A 17828-nucleotide genomic window follows, 5' to 3' on the forward strand; every position below is an offset into this window, starting at 1 on the left:
CACACCTGTCTGTAATTCCAGTTCCAAAAAACTGAAGTCCTCTTCTGGCCTCTTAAGGGCACCAATGGTGTACAGATATACATACAGGCAAAATACCAACACACAAAAATTAAAGACCCCAAGTGCTCTGACTTGATAAGACTTGGAAGCATTTTAAACTTAAGGTTCCTTCCTTTAAAAAGCCCCACACAGGATCAGGACACAGTACCCTAGTTAAAGCACCCTGGGATAATCAGGTGGATTTGGGCTCAGAGGTCCAGAACCAGTTGGAACTACAAGCTTTCTTCTTCCTGTGTCCCCTTACAGTTATATGTTTATATGGGAAAGCACCCTGCCCAGGTCTTCCATCTAGGTTTCCCTCCAACCACAGGTGCTAGATGGTAGTGCTAAGGTCAGGCCATGCCCAGTACCTTATGCAGCAAGCAGCCATTTGTCAGTGAAGCTCACACTTGACCAGCAATAAGGAGAAGGGCTGTGAATATATTTGTTCAAAGTTACAAAACAGCATCCAGTTCTAACGGGCTATTTACAGTGGAGAATAGATACATACAGTTGGCTGTACAGTAGAAGGAGGTGGACCACAGCTGGACCCCCCTGGTTTGAGGGCAGGAAGAGGAAGATGTCTGCTTTTGATAGCCCAAGCCTTTGCTGCTCAGTCGGGCAAGTGTAAACAGGAAGACAGCAGGAGCACAGCACCAGTCCCTTGCAGCCAAGGAAGTGTAGGCTGGTTCACGGCCTTCCTTGGCCTCTGCCTGGGCAGGCCAGGCCTCTTGGGAAGGCTGGTCTGAGAGGCATCACAATCCACTGAAGCCAGTCCTCCACCACGGCGGACCGAGGCCCATGGGTGGATTAACACCTTCCAGCAACAGGTTCCTTGCAGTCAGAATATGATCCGTTTCCCATCTGCTGGATTCTGCTCCATAGGACAGTAGGGACACTTGAGCCTGCAAGGAAAGGCAAAGGAAGAACATCTCAGGGCAGGCCAAGAACGCCAGGCCAGGATGGAGCCAGGCAGGGGGAACTCACTTTCCTCCATTGATGAGCTTGTTGAGTGCGTCTCGGGAGATGACATGGCCACAGATGAGCTTGATGGGAGGGTTGGAATCTGAGGTCTGCTGTCGCAGGATGGGACATGCAAACACGGAGTGATACCAGCACTTCATGCCCAACTCGATCTCAATCTGAGGAGGCCAGCAAAAGGCTGAGTACCACTTCCTGTCTGAGCTGTGCACCCCAGCACCTGCCTCTGGGGGGTCCCTCCCCAGCCTGGCCTTACCGGCAGCTCATCCTTGTGACTCCACACGCCAGTGCACTGTCTCTGTTCGATGACAGCTTTGATGTTCATCAGCACTGGCAGCGCCACACAGCCAGAAGCAAAGCTGAGGGACAGAGCAGAGGCAGAGAAGCAGCTGGGATCAGAGGCAGCAGCAGACAAAGAACCAGCACACCGTCCCAAGTAGGACCGGAGACAAGGTTCTAAAGTGGTGTCAAGTCAGACTGGTCCTTGGATTACTTAATTTAACTTACGTGTATGAGTGTGTGCTTACATGTGTGTATGTGGACCATGTGCATGCTTGGGCCAGAAGAGTGTGTCAAATCCCCTAGAGCTGTAGCTAATGAGAGCTGTGAGCCACCCTGTGGGTGCTGGGAACCAAACTCAGGTCCAAAGCAAGAGCAGCAAGTACTCTTAACCCCCTGAGCCATCTCTTCTGCTCCCAGACTGCTCCTAAAGAGCCACATACATAGCCAGGTTTGTTCAACTCTGTATCTGCTCTGATGTATCCCAAAATCTGGAAAGGTCAGTATAGAAAAGATGAAGTGCTTGTCCAAGACAGTGGAAAGCTCCTAATGGGGACAGTGCTCAGCTGACAGGGCCAGAGCCTGCCTGGAGTCTAACCAACTCTGTTACCATGGTACCCAGTCAGAGTCGGCCAGCAAAGACATCTATAAATGAATTCTATCTCGAGATGACGGGGAGCAGGGAGCCCACAGACAGGAACCCTCCCCAATAGATCCTCTAGGGGCAGTGGTGACCTTGCTGGGAAATGCTGTTGTGACAAGTCCATCTTATCTGTTAACTGGGTTAACGGGACTTCTAACTTGGCCCTGTTATGGAGTGTGCAGAGACCACTGTAGATAAATCAAGCATGTTACTTAGCACCCCAGTCTCCATGTAGGGAGGTGATGTTTTGGTGAGGTTGTGAGGATGGCTGGGTTATTGAGAGGGTGGTGTAGTTTCCCGAGGTTACCTGACATGCAGGAGAGGTGGGCCCTGTCTATCTAACCATAAAAACCAGCAGTGTCTGTCTCAGGGAGGAAGCTAAGCCAGCTTAGGTTTGTGAAAGCACACGGCAGGTCAGCACGGTGTCCTCCCTGCCTTTGCCTTTGGGTTGAGGAGGCTGGGTCGTACCTGACACTAAGTGGGGACTCCACTGAAAGCCCCAGCAGGGAACAGGCATCCCGAGTAAAGGTCTCACAGATCTCCGCCCAGTGGCTGTTGTCCAGGAGATGGCAGTAGGGTGACTTCTCCAAGCCCAGCCGCAGGTACACCAGGCTGCCCATCATCACCTGGATCTCTACAAGATAATAGGATGGCAGTTCAGGGAAGGCAGAGGCTCTGGGCCATACCCCAGAGAGCCACAGGGCTGCTGCCAACATGGGGGCAGCAGGTAGGACAGAGAGGCCGTCTCCAGCTTTCTGACTGCGTCGAAAGTCTCTGCTTGGCAGAGAATGTTTCCACTCACCAACTCTAATCCCTCCCCTGCTGTTTTTTGAGACAGGTCTCTATATAGACAGACAAGGCTGATCTCAAACTGCATCCCGTGTGCAGGATTAAAGGCATACACCACTATGCCCGACTTCTCCCTCTTATCAGCAGATCTAGTTTTGAAACTCTCAGGAGGCAGGAGGAACTAAAACTGTCTGTGGGCGGAGGTGGCTCACTAGTACCACAGTTGTCAGTAGTAAAGCAGCATTGATAAGTCCGGTTCCATCCCCAGTACCACAGAAAATAAAATCACTGCTTTGATTTTTATTGTGTTTTATTTCTTTTTCTCCTCCCCAACCCACAAGACAGGGTTTCTCTGTGTAGCCCTGGCTGTCCTGCTCTGTAGACCAGGCTGGCCTTGAACTCACAGAGATCTGCTTGCCTCTGCCTCCCAAGTGTTAGGGTAAAGGTGTGCACCACCAATGACCAGTGGTTTTTATTTTTTAGTATTCTTGTGTTTCTATCTGTGGTCTTTAATTCTTGAGTCAGGGGCCTGCTATTGCCATGCTAGCCTAAACTCTGAGACTGAAGCGGTCTTCTTCCTCAGCTCTGCCTCTGATTTGGACTTCACTTTAGAGGCAAAAGGATCAAAAGTTTCTGAATTGTGGGGAGCCATCTTTCTGGTAAACAGAACTGTTTGTGGGTACAATGACAGGCTACCTGACATGTCCAGACACTGGCAGGAGCCTAACCCCTGTCCCCCAGCACCTTGGGCACTTACCTCTCTGGTGCAGCCGAGCAAAGGGCTGGAAGTGCCGGGCATAGCTGAGGGCCTCCAGCTGCTTCTCGGGGCCGCCAGCTAGAAGGCGGATAAAGTGCAGCCGGTGCAGCTTGAACTCCAGTGAACTGTTGAGCTCCAGCAGGCGCTGCCGATGGGATACAGCCCACCTGGGAAGAGAGAGCAGTGTAGTGCAATGGGTGGTGGCTACAGAGGGCCGTAAAGGACAATGTGGATTTCTAGGCAGGGCTGGCGTAAGATAGGCATGTCAGGTGAGAGGACCACAAGCTCCATGTGGGCACCCTTACTCCAGTGCAGGTCCCAGGTCGTGCTCATGTAGAGCTTCCAAGATCCGATTCAACTCCAAGAAGGGCTGCTTGAAGTCCAGGTCCACATTCAATGTTGATTCCTAGGGAAGATGGAAGATAGTGTCCCCAAAATTCTGCCCATAGTAAAACTTCGTCAGCCAAAGGTTAGCTGAAGAAAGGCAATGTTTACCAGAGGAATTGTGGTCTGCCAGTAGCATGAGCCCCTGTTCAGTGTCCAGTTTGCTGAGGCTAAGCACCATCATTGGTCAGCCACAGTGAAGGGCCTTTCCCTCTACTGCAGAAAGTCCCCAGGCCTGGCACTGAACGGCAGAGTAAGAAAATGACTTTTAATCTACCTGATTACATTAAGGCAGTCTCCTTCCATTCCCAGTGTGCTCAACACCTAACTAGTGCTATTTGCCACTTTGTTTAATCCCCTTAATAAAAAAGGAGAGCAAGCCTTGGCTCCATGCCCTGGCAGGCAACCAATTCTAGCTAGAAATCAGTAACTTTGTTTTTTATCAGATACCCTTAGATCTACCTCCTATTTTGTGGTAGGAGGATCAAATTCCTTTCTAAAATAAATAGAATGTCAGTGACTAGGGCCATGGGAGGGCCATGCACACCTGCAATCCCAGCCCTTGAGAGTAAAGGGGAGAGGGAGCAGCTGGAGGCCAGCCTCGGCTGTACAGCCAGACCTTAGCTCAGAAACACAAGAGACGTGTGTTATCAGCATGGTGAGAGGCAGGAGGCTCTCCGAGTTCCAGGCATTTCTCAACAACAAAACAAAAATAGCCAAGAATGTCAGGATCGGCGTAGAAGACTAGCAGATGATGCAATTGGCTGGGTGTAGTGGTGTGCACACCTATAACCCCAGGATTTAGGGGGCTGAGGCAGGAGGCTAACAGGCCAGGATGGGTTACACAAGCAAGACCATCTCATCTCAAACAGAGGAGGGATGTAAATGTCCTTGTGCTCCCAAGGCCAACATTACCTGGCACAGCTCCTCAGCTACGCTGAGCATGCCCTGCTGGTACAGGTGCTCCACAATGGCCATCTGCAGGATCTGCTGCTGCTTCTCACGGGAGTCCCACACGGCATCCGAGACTACGCCGCAGATCTCAGAGTCAAAGTTCTAACAGAGGAGAGATGGATCTGTGACTCGGGCGCTCACACTGTTCCTGCCGAGCCAGAACATGTTAGCTAGCGCTGGAGTGTTCCCAGCCCTCGACCCTGTGCCACCCACCCGCTCACCCTGTCGATGGCTTTGCCCACTCGGGAGACGCTGCTGTGAATGTCCTTGTGGTCTGAGGCCAGTTTCTGGACTGTGTCTTTGATCTTCCGACAGCACTGGGACATTACAAGGGAGAGGGTGGCTGAGAGAGGGGTCCCCTGGAGAGCTGTGGAGACAGCAGACTGGGTCAGGAGGCAGGGCCTAAGCACCTGCTTCTGCAGCAGACTGGCTGCTTCCTCCTACATGCCAGTGTGGTGGCCCAGAAGACAGCCCTGCACGCCAAAGTTGAACTTCTACTTCCAGTCTTGTCAGCTACTGTCTTTGTTCTCACTCTGTACCTCTGGCTGTCCTGGAACTCACTCTGTAGACCAGGCTGGCCTCTAACTCACAGAGATCCTCCTGCCTCTGGTTCAAGAGTGCTGGGATTACCAGTCACTTTCTAATGTGAGACTTGAAAGTGGCTAAGTGTAAACAAGACAGTATGTTTTGTTTTTAAGATTTTAGGCGGGTGTTAGTGGTATACACCTTTAAACTCAGCAGCACTTGGGAGGCAGAGACGGGTGAATTTGTGTGAGTTCGAGGCCAGCCTGGTCTACAGAGTGAGTTCCAGGACAGCCAGAGCTGCACAGGAAAACAGTGTCTTGGAGAAAAAAAAAAAAAAAAGAGAGAGAGAGAGATTTAAAAAACTGCTGGGCATAGTTGAACACCTTTAATCCCAGCACTTGGGTGACAGAGGCAAGGGAATCTCTGAGAGTTTGAGGCCAGCCTGGTCTACAAAGCTAGTTCCAGGACAGCCAGGACTATTACACAGAGAAACCCTGTCTCAAAAAAACAAACAGACATAAACAAAACCAAAACTGCCAGGCATGGCCTATGTCTTTAATCACAGCACTTGGGAGGCTAAAGCAGGTGGATCTCTGAATTCTAGGACAGCCTGTTCTACAGAGTGAGTTCCAGGACAGCCAGGGCTATAGAGAGAGACCTTGACTCAAACAAACAAAAAATTTATTTAGTTAAGAGCATGGGGGTGGGGAGTGGGAGAACATGACACACATATGTGCCATGATATACCCTGGAGGTCAGAAGACAACTTTCATGAGTGGGTTCTCAACTTCCATCCTGAGGGTCCCAGGGATTAAACTCAGGTAGTCAGGCATGGTAGCAGGCGCCATTTATTTGCTGAGCCATCTGTCTACCCACAGCCAGGACCTTGGTGATACCATTTTCTCAGCTGTAAAATTCATGTTGCTGTGAATGCTGACTTGGCTCCTGTGTGCTCTATTGTGTATTGGCTGTACTGCAGACTTTCTTGTGGGCTGTCAGGGTAAACTCAGAATTACTCTGAACCCAGTGATTCCACTTCTAGAAGAAATGGAAATGTGTCCACAAAAAGCCGTGTGTGAACACTCTTTTTTTTTTTTTAAAGATTTATTTATTTACTATGTATACAGTGTTCTGTTTGTATGTTTGCACACCAGAAGAGGGCACCAGATCTCATTACAGATGGTTGTGAGTCACCATGTGGTTGCTGGGAATTGAACTCGGGACCTCTGGAAGAGCAGTCGGTGCTCTTAACCTCTGAGCCATCTCTCCAGCCCCCATGAACACTCTTCCTAACATTCTTCAAGGTAGCCAAGAGGTAGAAACAACCCAAGGTCCATCCTACATGCACACAATAAGATATCAGTCAGCCTTAGAAGGTATAAGGTGCTGATAAATGCTACAATGGAAATAAACCCAGAGAACATCACCCCCCAACCCCCCAAAAAAAGGTAAATAAAAGTTAGTTGAAAACAAAATGTCAATGTTAGTAATTTCAGGTAAATTAATCATTTCTGTTAGGTTTTCTGAACAAGCTGAGGCTTCCTTTGCCACCTTCAAGAAAGCCTAGAGATGCATGTCCAAGGCTCTCCCACCCAGTCAGTAGCCTAGGGCTACACGATCCCTGGGACCGGCCCTACCGGCACTGGCCAGCTCCGTCCTCAGCTGGCCCACGTGGTGCAGCAGCTCCTCCAGGCTCTGCTCGCAGTGCTGCCCGTAGGTCAGGAACTTGTGCAGGACTTTGTCGAGCTCCCTCTCCACGCACGCGCACTGCTCCATGGTGGCCTCTGCCTAGTGAAGTCAATGGGGTCAGGCCAATGTGTGTGTGTGGACGCCCACAGCATTTCTTCTGGTCCCTCACCCTTCCTGAATAACACATCAGTCCCCTGCTAAACATAGTGCTTCCCAGCCATCCTCGCTGAGGTGTCCAGTGGACGACGAAGGCTAGAGTTCGAGGCTAGCCTGGTCTACAAAGCAAGTTCCAGGACAGTCAGAACTGTTACACAGAGAAACCCTGTCTTGAGAAACAAAACAAATAAAGAAAATTACTGTCTTGAACTTTTTGCCCCGCCACAATACACACTTTTTGTTTGTTTGTTTTTTTGAGATAGGGTTTCTGGAACTCCTCGATTTGTAGACTAACTGGCCTTGAACTCACAGATCTGCCTCCCAAGTGTGGGATTAAAAGCATGTGCTACCACCAGTCATTCAGCCCAATACACAACTCTTTAAAAGATTATTACTTATGTGTGTGCATGTGGGTGTCAGAGGAGGTCAGAAATGGGCTTCAGATCTCTTGGGGCTAGACAGCTACTCCATATGGGTGCCAGAACCCAAACTGGTCCTCTGAAAGAGCAGCGACAGCCCATGACTACTGAAGCTCCTCTACAGCTATCCCGCCCCCCCCGCCCCCCCCCCCCGTTTTATGGGGGTTGTTTTTTTTTTTTTTTTTTTGAGACAGGGTTTCTCTGTGTAGCTTTGGAGTCTTTCCTAGATCTCACTCTGTAGCCCAGGCTGGCCTTGAACTCACAGAGATCCACCTGGCTCTGCCTCCTGAGTGCTGGGATTAAAGGCGTGCACCACCACCACCACCACCACCACCACCACCACCACCACCACCACCACCACCACCACCACCCCCCAGCTACAGCCATCCTTTTTAATGTATCGAGTAACCTTGAGTATCATCCACAAAAATGCTGTCTACTTCTTTTTAGAGTGGGTCTCTCACTAGCCTGGAGCACATCAATTGGGTCAGACTGGCTGGTCAGTGAGCCTCATGGATCCTCTGGTTTCCAGCTCCCTAGTGCAGAGGTTACAAGCATGAACCACCATACCTATCATTTCTTTAAATGACATTTTCCCCTCAAGAGACAGGGTTTCTCTGTGTAGCCCTGGCTGTCCTAGAACTCGCTTTGTAGACCAGGCTGACCTCAAACTCAGAGATCTGCCTGCCTCTGCCTCCTGAGTGCTGGGATTAAAGATGTGTGCTACCACTGCCAGGCAAATTACCTTATTATTTTATGTATATGGGTGTTTTGCTTCATGTACAAAAATATGTGTTGCAGGATATTTAATCGCACTGTGAAACTGCAAGACTGTGTTAATAAAATTAACCTTGGATCAGGGGACAGAGCCAGTGACAGGAATTAGCCATAGAGAGGACAGGAACTAGGAAGATGGATAGACTCACAGGAAAAAGTAGGGAAGGACTTAGAGATTTAAGGTCTTCTTTTGGTTTGGGACAAGTGGAGAGAGACTCTCTTGCTGAGTCTCCCGCCAAAAAGGAAGGTCAGCTGGTTGCTTCTGGATTCTCTGATCTAGCAGGTTTTCACCCCAACATCTGACTCCCCAGTCTTTATTGGTAAATACAATGATAGAGACTTAGTTAAAACCTACATTTGGTGCCAGTGGGTCTGGAAATCCTCCCCAGGCCACAGTCTGAGCTGTGGGGTTAAAGTATCAGTAGACTCAGGTACAGCCAACAAGCAAACAGAAAAACAACGCCATGTGTACCATGTATGTGCAGTGCCCGCAGAATCCAGAAGAGGGCACTGGATCCCCTTACAGATAGTTAGGAGCTACCTTGTAGATGCTGGGAAATTAAACCTGGGCCTTCTAGAAATACAGCCAGCGCTCTTAGCTGCTGAGCCATTTCTCCGGCCCCAACAACTGGCATATATATAATTTTTTTTTTAAACAGGGTTCTGGGTGTCAAATTCAAGTCCTAAAGGGCACTTCAGGGACTGATCCTCTGACAAACCCTCTTTTTTTTCTTTCTTTACATTTTGTTTGTTTGTTTTTCAAAACAGGGTTTCTCTGTGTAGCTTTGGAGTCTTTCCTAGATCTCACTCTGTAGCCCAGGCTGGCCTTGAACTCACAGAGATCCACCTGGCTCTGCCTCCTGAGTGCTGGGATTAAAGGCGTGCACCACCACCACCAGCACCACCACCACCACCACCACCACCACCACCACCACCACCACCACCCCCCAGCTACAGCCATCCTTTTTAATGTATCGAGTAACCTTGAGTATCATCCACAAAAATGCTGTCTACTTCTTTTTAGAGTGGGTCTCTCACTAGCCTGGAGCACATCAATTGGGTCAGACTGGCTGGTCAGTGAGCCTCATGGATCCTCTGGTTTCCAGCTCCCTAGTGCAGAGGTTACAAGCATGAACCACCATACCTATCATTTCTTTAAATGACATTTTCCCCTCAAGAGACAGGGTTTCTCTGTGTAGCCCTGGCTGTCCTAGAACTCGCTTTGTAGACCAGGCTGACCTCAAACTCAGAGATCTGCCTGCCTCTGCCTCCTGAGTGCTGGGATTAAAGATGTGTGCTACCACTGCCAGGCAAATTACCTTATTATTTTATGTATATGGGTGTTTTGCTTCATGTACAAAAATATGTGTTGCAGGATATTTAATCGCACTGTGAAACTGCAAGACTGTGTTAATAAAATTAACCTTGGATCAGGGGACAGAGCCAGTGACAGGAATTAGCCATAGAGAGGACAGGAACTAGGAAGATGGATAGACTCACAGGAAAAAGTAGGGAAGGACTTAGAGATTTAAGGTCTTCTTTTGGTTTGGGACAAGTGGAGAGAGACTCTCTTGCTGAGTCTCCCGCCAAAAAGGAAGGTCAGCTGGTTGCTTCTGGATTCTCTGATCTAGCAGGTTTTCACCCCAACATCTGACTCCCCAGTCTTTATTGGTAAATACAATGATAGAGACTTAGTTAAAACCTACATTTGGTGCCAGTGGGTCTGGAAATCCTCCCCAGGCCACAGTCTGAGCTGTGGGGTTAAAGTATCAGTAGACTCAGGTACAGCCAACAAGCAAACAGAAAAACAACGCCATGTGTACCATGTATGTGCAGTGCCCGCAGAATCCAGAAGAGGGCACTGGATCCCCTTACAGATAGTTAGGAGCTACCTTGTAGATGCTGGGAAATTAAACCTGGGCCTTCTAGAAATACAGCCAGCGCTCTTAGCTGCTGAGCCATTTCTCCGGCCCCAACAACTGGCATATATATAATTTTTTTTTTAAACAGGGTTCTGGGTGTCAAATTCAAGTCCTAAAGGGCACTTCAGGGACTGATCCTCTGACAAACCCTCTTTTTTTTCTTTCTTTACATTTTGTTTGTTTGTTTTTCAAAACAGGGTTTCTCTGTGTAGCTTTGGAGCCTGTCCTGGATCTCGCTCTGTAGCCCAGGCTGGTCTGGAACTCACAGAGATCCGCCTGCCTCTGCCTCCTGAGTCCTGGGATTAAAGGCCTGTGCCACCACCGCCCAGCTCAGTTCCTTTCTTAATCAGACGACTGGGCCTCAGTGGGTTCTCAGCAGTCTCTGTGGCAGAACCACCTAGACTCACACTGCATGTAATTCACATGTTCACAGTGGAACTGGTTTTTCATGTACTGTAGGAAGATAAGCCATGAAGGCAGTTCTTGAATGGCTGTTGATTCCAAGTGCAGCTTCAGGAATAACGACCAACTGTGCAGGCTGGATGGCCCCCTGCCGCTCGATTCCCGACAGCTCCTGGGATCTGGACAGCTGAACCCTTGCGCTCACAGCTGCAGGCCCTGGAGCATGATGGCCTCTGCCTGCCTGAGTCCTGCAGCCCAACCTCCCAGCTGTCACAGGCAGCTGGCCCGAGCCTCGCCTACGCCCCCTCCACTCTCACTCCTTAGTCCCGAACCCTGAGCGATGAGGACCGAGGGCCTGCCTCCCTGCCACACAGACGCCTTCTTGCTCAATTGTGCATGGAAAAGGATCGAGGGGGGAGGGAGGGATTTATGTGTGATGTGTATTACATGTATGCGTGTGTCTGAGTACAGGCCCATGTGGGCATGGTTCAGTGTGGGCGTGGAGATCAGAGGACAGCCTTGGGTGTCGGTCCTCACCTTGTCTGAAACAGGGTTCCTCTGTTGTTCACCGTAATCCAGGCTAACTGGTTTGAAAGCTTTTAGTGACAGTTCTGCCTCCCGTAGAAATGGAAAGCTGGGGATTAGCTATCCTCTCCCATGCCTGCCTTTACATGGGTCCTGGGAATTCAAACTCAGGTCTTTATGCTTGTATAGCAAGCAACACTGAGCCAACCCCCCCCCCCCCACACACACACACACACTGACACCTGACTGCACCGCCTCCTCAAGTGGGCTCCTCCTAACCCTCTCTACTTTGCTCCTCCCCCCCCCCCTTTTTTTTCCCCCTCTAGACAGGGTTTCTCTAAGTAGCCCTGGCTGTTCTGGAATTCAGAGATCCACTTGCCTCTGCTCTCAGGTGCTGGGATTCAAGTCGTTCACCACTGTACTCCCTTTTAAGGAGCCTTCAACATGGAGTACACAGATAATCCTCAGAATGTTGGCAACAGAGTAGATCTTCTGTGCCCACACACAGGACTAGAAATAAGAGGACTGAGTTATGTGTCCCTCTAAAGGAGTCAATGTAGCCAGCTAGCCACTCTCTTAAAAGAATAGTGTCACAAGAAGCCGGTGTCCATGGTGACCCTGGGATCTTCCCACTTCCTCCACTCTCCTAGTCCGACAAGCACCAGCCATCTCGGCTTGACCATCTCAGCCCCACTTACAGCCGCTATCTCCCTCCCAGATGGGGACAAATGACAGGAAAGTGCTGGGGCTTTGCTGATGCTATCCTACATCCTAAAATTTGTAATCATAGTGTCCAGAGATGTCACACCCCCAAAACCAAACTGGACAGTTATAAGATATTGTGGGTAAAATATAACAGGGACTCCCATTTAAAATGATATAATTATTTTCCTTGGTAGTAACTAACACTCCCCAGCGGCTCGTTATGTGCTAGGCTCTGCTCCAATGACTTCATCCATTAACTCATTCACTTAATTCTCACAACACTGTGAGGTAGGTACGGTTATTAGACCCACTTTGCAGCTGAGAAAACGAGACAGGGAAAGATAAAATAAACATCCCAAGGCCACACAGCTGGGGCGTGGAGGAGTGGGAACAGAGGGAAGCCTGCTCTCTGGCTCCAGGCTGAGGCCCTCTCTTTAAGTACTTTGCACAACAGGACCAGCAAAGCAGGCCGCTGGCCTAGCAGGAGAGGAAAGCAGGCTGTGTGTGCATGTGTGTGCATGGCTGTGATGAACTCAGAGGGTCCATCAGTGATGACAACAAACAGGAAGTTAAACTGGAGCGATTGCAAACCACCATCTGCCAAGAGGGTCTGAATACCAGAGCCACGTTTATCACAGATTAACATGGCTCAAGGACAGGACCTCATCATGGTCAAATGTCTGGCCCTATCAGATACCAACTGAAACTAGGACCACCATCGGAGGGAACCTATGAAAAAAAGCTGAGGATTGCCAGGCAAATGGCTTAGTAGGTAAGGAGCTTGCCACCCAGCCTGGTGATCTAAATATGGTCCACGGAACCACATGGGAACCACGGGAGGAAAGAGGAAGGAAAGCTCTCCTCTGACAAACGTGTGCCATGGTATTGTGTCCCCAATAAAAAGTAAATACATAAATTTTAAAGCTGAAGAAATACAGGTGTTGGTGGTATACACCTTTAATTTTAGTAATGGGGAGGAAGAGGCAGACCAACCATGGTTAGTTCCTGGCCAGCCTGGGCTACATAGTGGGAAAGTGAACCCTGCTCCCCACAAGAACAACAACAACAAAAGAATTAAAAGTGGAGGAGTGGGAACAGCTGAGGACTGGGCTGAGAAGATGGCTTCGTTGGTAAGGTGCTTGTCACACCTGCTGGATTAAAGGCATGTGCTACCAGCCCGGTAACATCCACCTTTTTACACTACGTTCTAGGAACCCGACTCGGGTTTTTCCTCACTGAGCCAGCTCCCTTGTGCAGCCTCCTTTTCTGCATGAGAAACCTAATGTGTCAGTCCCACACAGATCTGAATCCTTCTGACTGATTCTTCACGTGTCTCCCCCACAGGACTACCAGCTAAGCAAAGCCTGGAGACTAGTTTCATGCTCTCCGGGGCCCGGGCCACCACAGGACTGAGTAAGCCCTAACTATTTCAACAGTACCTGCATTTCCTAGCCTTTCGCTAAGTCTTGAATCAAAAGCTCCCAGTGGGCAGAAGATATGAAAGAAATGTTAAAAATTCCCGCTACAGGGGCTGGAGAGATGCTCAGTGGTTAAGAGCACTTGTTGCTCTTGCAGAGGACCCAGGTTCAGTTCCCAGCACCCACATGGCGCCAACAACCTCCTTTTAACTCCAGTTCCAGAGGCCCTGAAGCTCTCTTCCAACACTTGCATTCATGTGTTGCACAGACACACATGCAGGCAAAACCATACCCATACACATAAAAATGAAAACAAAGAAAATTTAAAAATCTGTTGGGTGTAATGGCTTACACCTTTAATTCCAGCACTCAGGACGCAAAGACAGGTAGATCTCTGTGAGTTCGAGGCCAGCTTGGTCTGCAGAGTGAATTCCAGAACAGCCCAGGCTGTGTGGCGTAACACTGTCTCTAAATGAATCAACTGATCAATCAATAAATCTGAGTTTGGGTGTGGTGGTGCATGACTTTAATCCCCCCAGCACTTGGCAGAAGCAGGTGCATCTTTGTGAGTTCGTGGCCAGCCTGGTCTACTTATAGGAAAGACAACAACAAAACAAACCAACCAACGCTTTATCCAAACCAATTCCTCGTTCTAACCACTCACCCTCCTCACTCGCCATACTCTGCCACCACCGGCCTTTCTGGTCCAGCGTACCATCCTCTGCCTGAAACACTCTCTCTTCACATCTTTCCATAGCTGGCTCCTTATTTAGGTCTTGACACAAGTGTCATCTTTTCAGACCACAACATCTAATGCCCCATACTTTACCCTCGAACAAATCTTAGCTCTATTAATACTAGAAAGTTTCAAATCGTAATCTCTTCACCTAAAACTGCAAGGACGGGAAACTCCACCATTTACCCTAGGGGACTGCCACGACTCGGACTTCACCCGCATTACGGTGCAAAAGACTGGCAAACTCCTACTCATTCTTCCAGAGACCCTCCTGCAGTGCCCAGCCAGGACTCCACCGCCCGCAGCTGGTTACCTGTGACCCAGTCGGGTGCACTAAGCTGGGACGTCTGAGTCGGGGCGACTTGGAAGGTGTGGCCGACGACTGCTCCGGGCTTTGGTCGGGGCGCCCCGCACCCCGGGACCCGGAGCCGGGCGGGCGGCTGTCACCTAGTCCTGCAGTCCAGCCGGCTTCCGGCGCCGCTGTCATCGGAACCGGAAGTCGCGGCGGTTGCCCCTCGGGTGGGTCCGGGCTCGCCCATGCGCGTTGTCAGGGAGCGTGGGGAGACTGTCCGTCTAGCCCTTGCCTTTGCCCAGAGTGCGGAATGGAATCGCCCGCGGGAGCCAGGCGGCCGTCAGCGCCTGCGCAGTGCCCAGGCGCCGCTTCCCTGGGACCCCGAGCGAACCTCGGTTTCCGCCGGCCGGAACTACCGGAGGGTGGTCCCGGGTTTCTACCGGAACTCTTAGCCGGCGTACCTGCCTAACTTGAGTCCCAAACCGCAAGTCCTATCTATAGTCCTAGGTCTCAAGTGTTGAGGCTGGGCTTGGGGAAGCTGATGCTGGAGGAGCGCTGCGAGGTCCAGACCAGTGTGGACTACAAAGTGAGACTCTGTCTCAGAAAATAAACAAAGCTGGGCACTGTGGCACCTGCCTATAATCCTATAATTATAGGAAGATCATTAGTTCAAGGGCACATAGTGAAGTAGGCCAGCCTGAGCTATTTGAGACCTTGTCTCAAAAAAAAAAAAAAAAAAAAAAAAAAAAAAAAAAAAAAAACGGGCGTTGCTCAGCGGTGGAGAGGTTGCAGGTGCAGGTCCCTCGGTCCATCCCCAGCACCCGAAAAATAAAAATTTCAAAAGACCGTTACATGTACGTGGCCCAGAGATTACGTATTTCCTGTAATGCTTTTTGAAATAGCAAATAATGTTTAAAGGAAGAGTCCTGTGGCAATGGGTAAAGTGCTTGCAACGCAAGCTTGAGGACCTGAGTTGGGATCCCTGGTACTGTTGTAACTGCAGCACTGGAGTGGGTAGGTAGTGCATGAGGATACCCGGACGTGCTTGCCAGCTGAGGTAGCTGAAAAGCAGAGACCATGTCTTAAGAGAAGAAGGTGGAGAGTGATAGAGCGAGACGATCAAAATGCTGCACACACTTGCACAATCACACCCGGGTACACACGTTCACATTACACATACACAAATTTAAGATTGTTTTTTTGTCCTTGACGGCCACCTAATCCTGTACTTCCACAGCCCCTGGACTTGCTGCTCTCTGTGAATCGCCCCTCTTTAGTGGTAAGATGGAGTAGGGAGTTGCGTATCTTTAATTAAAAAGGGTGAAGGAGCCGGTTGTAGTGGCACATACTGTGAGTTTGAGGAGGGAAAAAGAGGGGGAGCAAAAGTACAAAAGGTGAGGAGGTGGTGATCCCCAAACTGAAAAGGACTAAATTTTTTAATTTTAATTTTTAAATTTTTAAAAATTTTTATTTATTTATTTATTTTATTTTTGTTCTTTTGAGACAGGGTCTTTGGTACCCCAGACTGACCTTGAACTCCTTGTGTCAAGAAGGACATCTTTTCACCTCCTGTGTACTGAGATTACAGGTCACCACCCAGGGTCCTCCTCCATACCCTCTTGCCTTGGAGCAGAATAAAGAAGACTCTCTTCTCTCTTAGATCTGAGAAAGACAAGCAGCTTTTTACTGCTGGTTTCCCTCCAGCCATTTATCGGCCCCCTCTTCCGCCTCCCCCACCTTGCACAATCTAGCTTTGTTTTCTTTACAGCCTTGGCTTGAAATCATGTGTTTGTGTTGATTCTGTCTCTTTGCCCCTATCTCTACCTCCCCCAACGTTTAGGATAAAAGCTCCATTGGACTCAGGACTTAGTCCTCATCGCTACTGGAACAGAGTAAGCACAGAGATGCTGAGAGCTGACCGACATCCTCTGCTTATAAAAGAGGAAACTGTGGTGCGCAACCTTCTGAAACACAGCAGGGAAGAGGGCGGTGCAGAGTGTGACACCAGCCAGTAGGGGCATCGTGACCCCAGCATCTTGGAGATTCCTGGCGGTGTTTCGGGAGCCTGGGTGGTCCTGGCCCCACGCGGAAGTCGCGGGGGCGAGAAATTGAATGAGCCCTGCTTGGGGCTAAGAGCCAGAACTGAAGAACCCGAGCCCCAGCAGGCAGGACCTCACAAGCTTTCTAGAACGCCCCAGGCTTTCCCACTTCCTCTCCCGGGATGCCTCACCATCAAGCAGGGTGTGAACAAAGCCGGCTTCTACCGGAACCTGGGGCGGCTCACATTAGAACCTTTGAACCTTTGTGTCTTTCTCACGATGTGGTGGGACTCGCGTTCTGTATTATTCTGTACTTTTCCTATGTATGAGTTTCCTTACTCGCTTGATTCTGTCGCTCCTTCCTCTTTCAGATTGGACTCCTGGTTTTTGTTGGAGCAGAGTGCTTCAAAGTGGAGTGATCAAAAGCTGTTTCTCAGTATTTTCTTTCTTTTGGGCCAGTTTCCTAGGAGTTGTTTATTTATTGGTTTTTTGAGACAGGTGTTCTCTGTGTAACAGCTCTGGCTGTCTCCTGGAACTCCCTTTGTAGGCCAGGTTGGCCTCAAACTCACAGAGATCCACCTGCCTCTGCCTCCCAAGTGCTGGGATTAAAGCCATGTGCCACCACTGCCCAGCTAGTTTATTTTTTAAATTAAAGAACAATGGAAAAAAACGAAGCTAGAGAAATAGTTTAGTTGGTGAAGTGTTTGCCATGCAAGCTTGAGGACCTGAATGTAATCCCTGGTAACCATCAAAAAATCTGCCTGTACTCCCAGCACTGGGGAGGCAGACGGGGTAGGACCTTGGGTCTTGATGGCCAGCAAGGATAGATAAAATAATGAGACCCAGATTCAGTGAGAGACCCTGCCTCAAAAAAGGTGCAGAGTGATTGAGGAATATCCTCAGTGTTAATCTCTGACCTCCATGTACACACACAAACAGGAAAGCCCTTGATGTCCATTTTATTTTAGAAGGTAGTGCAAATTGTGGCTTATTTTGTCCCATATTTAGAAGTCAAGCCAAACAGCTCTGGTTAAGTTGTGTTCCTGCCTTAGGCTTTCCCCTTATTCTATAGGGTTTTGTTGTTGTTGTTGCAAAAATATGATTTATATCTGGGTCCTCACTCTTTCCACATAAGTATAGATTTATTTTTACACCATTTTCTATCGTTTTTCTTGTTATTGGGTAATGTGTAATGTGATATATTAAAGAGGTGTGATTAAATACCCCCTTGTTAATAAAGAAGGGAAAAACCTGCAAGGTTTTTGAGAAAGTAAACTGGGGGTTACACATGCTGCACAGACTTACATTCAGGCAAAACATACATTTAAAAATAAAAATTTTGTTAAAAAATGAAAATGTGAGCTGGGTGGTGTACATCCTGGCACTCAGAAGGCAGA

At 49.2% G+C, this 17828-nt stretch overlaps 1 protein-coding gene across 5 annotated transcripts; it reads right to left on the minus strand.

Annotated features, from left to right (window-relative positions):
* Positions 1-460: 460 nt before the first annotated feature.
* Rmnd5b (required for meiotic nuclear division 5 homolog B) lies at positions 461-16049 on the minus strand. 5 transcript variants are annotated; one of them, XM_076578311.1, is made up of 11 exons: positions 14414-14543; positions 11254-11394; positions 6989-7139; positions 5048-5193; positions 4788-4928; positions 3794-3894; positions 3489-3655; positions 2411-2576; positions 1277-1379; positions 1027-1181; positions 461-944 (listed from the first exon to the last, which is right to left on the minus strand). In XM_076578311.1, the coding sequence occupies exons 3-11, from the start codon at positions 7125-7127 to the stop codon at positions 881-883; spliced, it is 1182 nt and encodes a 393-aa protein (XP_076434426.1). In that variant the 5' UTR covers positions 7128-7139; positions 11254-11394; positions 14414-14543; the 3' UTR covers positions 461-880. The 5 variants fall into 5 exon arrangements, with proteins under 5 accessions (XP_076434426.1, XP_042139891.1, XP_006991406.2 ...); XM_042283957.2 differs by lacking the exons at positions 11254-11394; positions 14414-14543 and adding an exon at positions 15923-16049; XM_006991344.4 differs by lacking the exon at positions 11254-11394 and having other exon boundaries at positions 14414-14753.
* Positions 16050-17828: the final 1779 nt, after the last annotated feature.

Source organism: Peromyscus maniculatus, chromosome 8, assembly GCF_049852395.1.
Source record: "Peromyscus maniculatus bairdii isolate BWxNUB_F1_BW_parent chromosome 8, HU_Pman_BW_mat_3.1, whole genome shotgun sequence".
Taxonomy (NCBI): domain Eukaryota; kingdom Metazoa; phylum Chordata; class Mammalia; order Rodentia; family Cricetidae; genus Peromyscus; species Peromyscus maniculatus.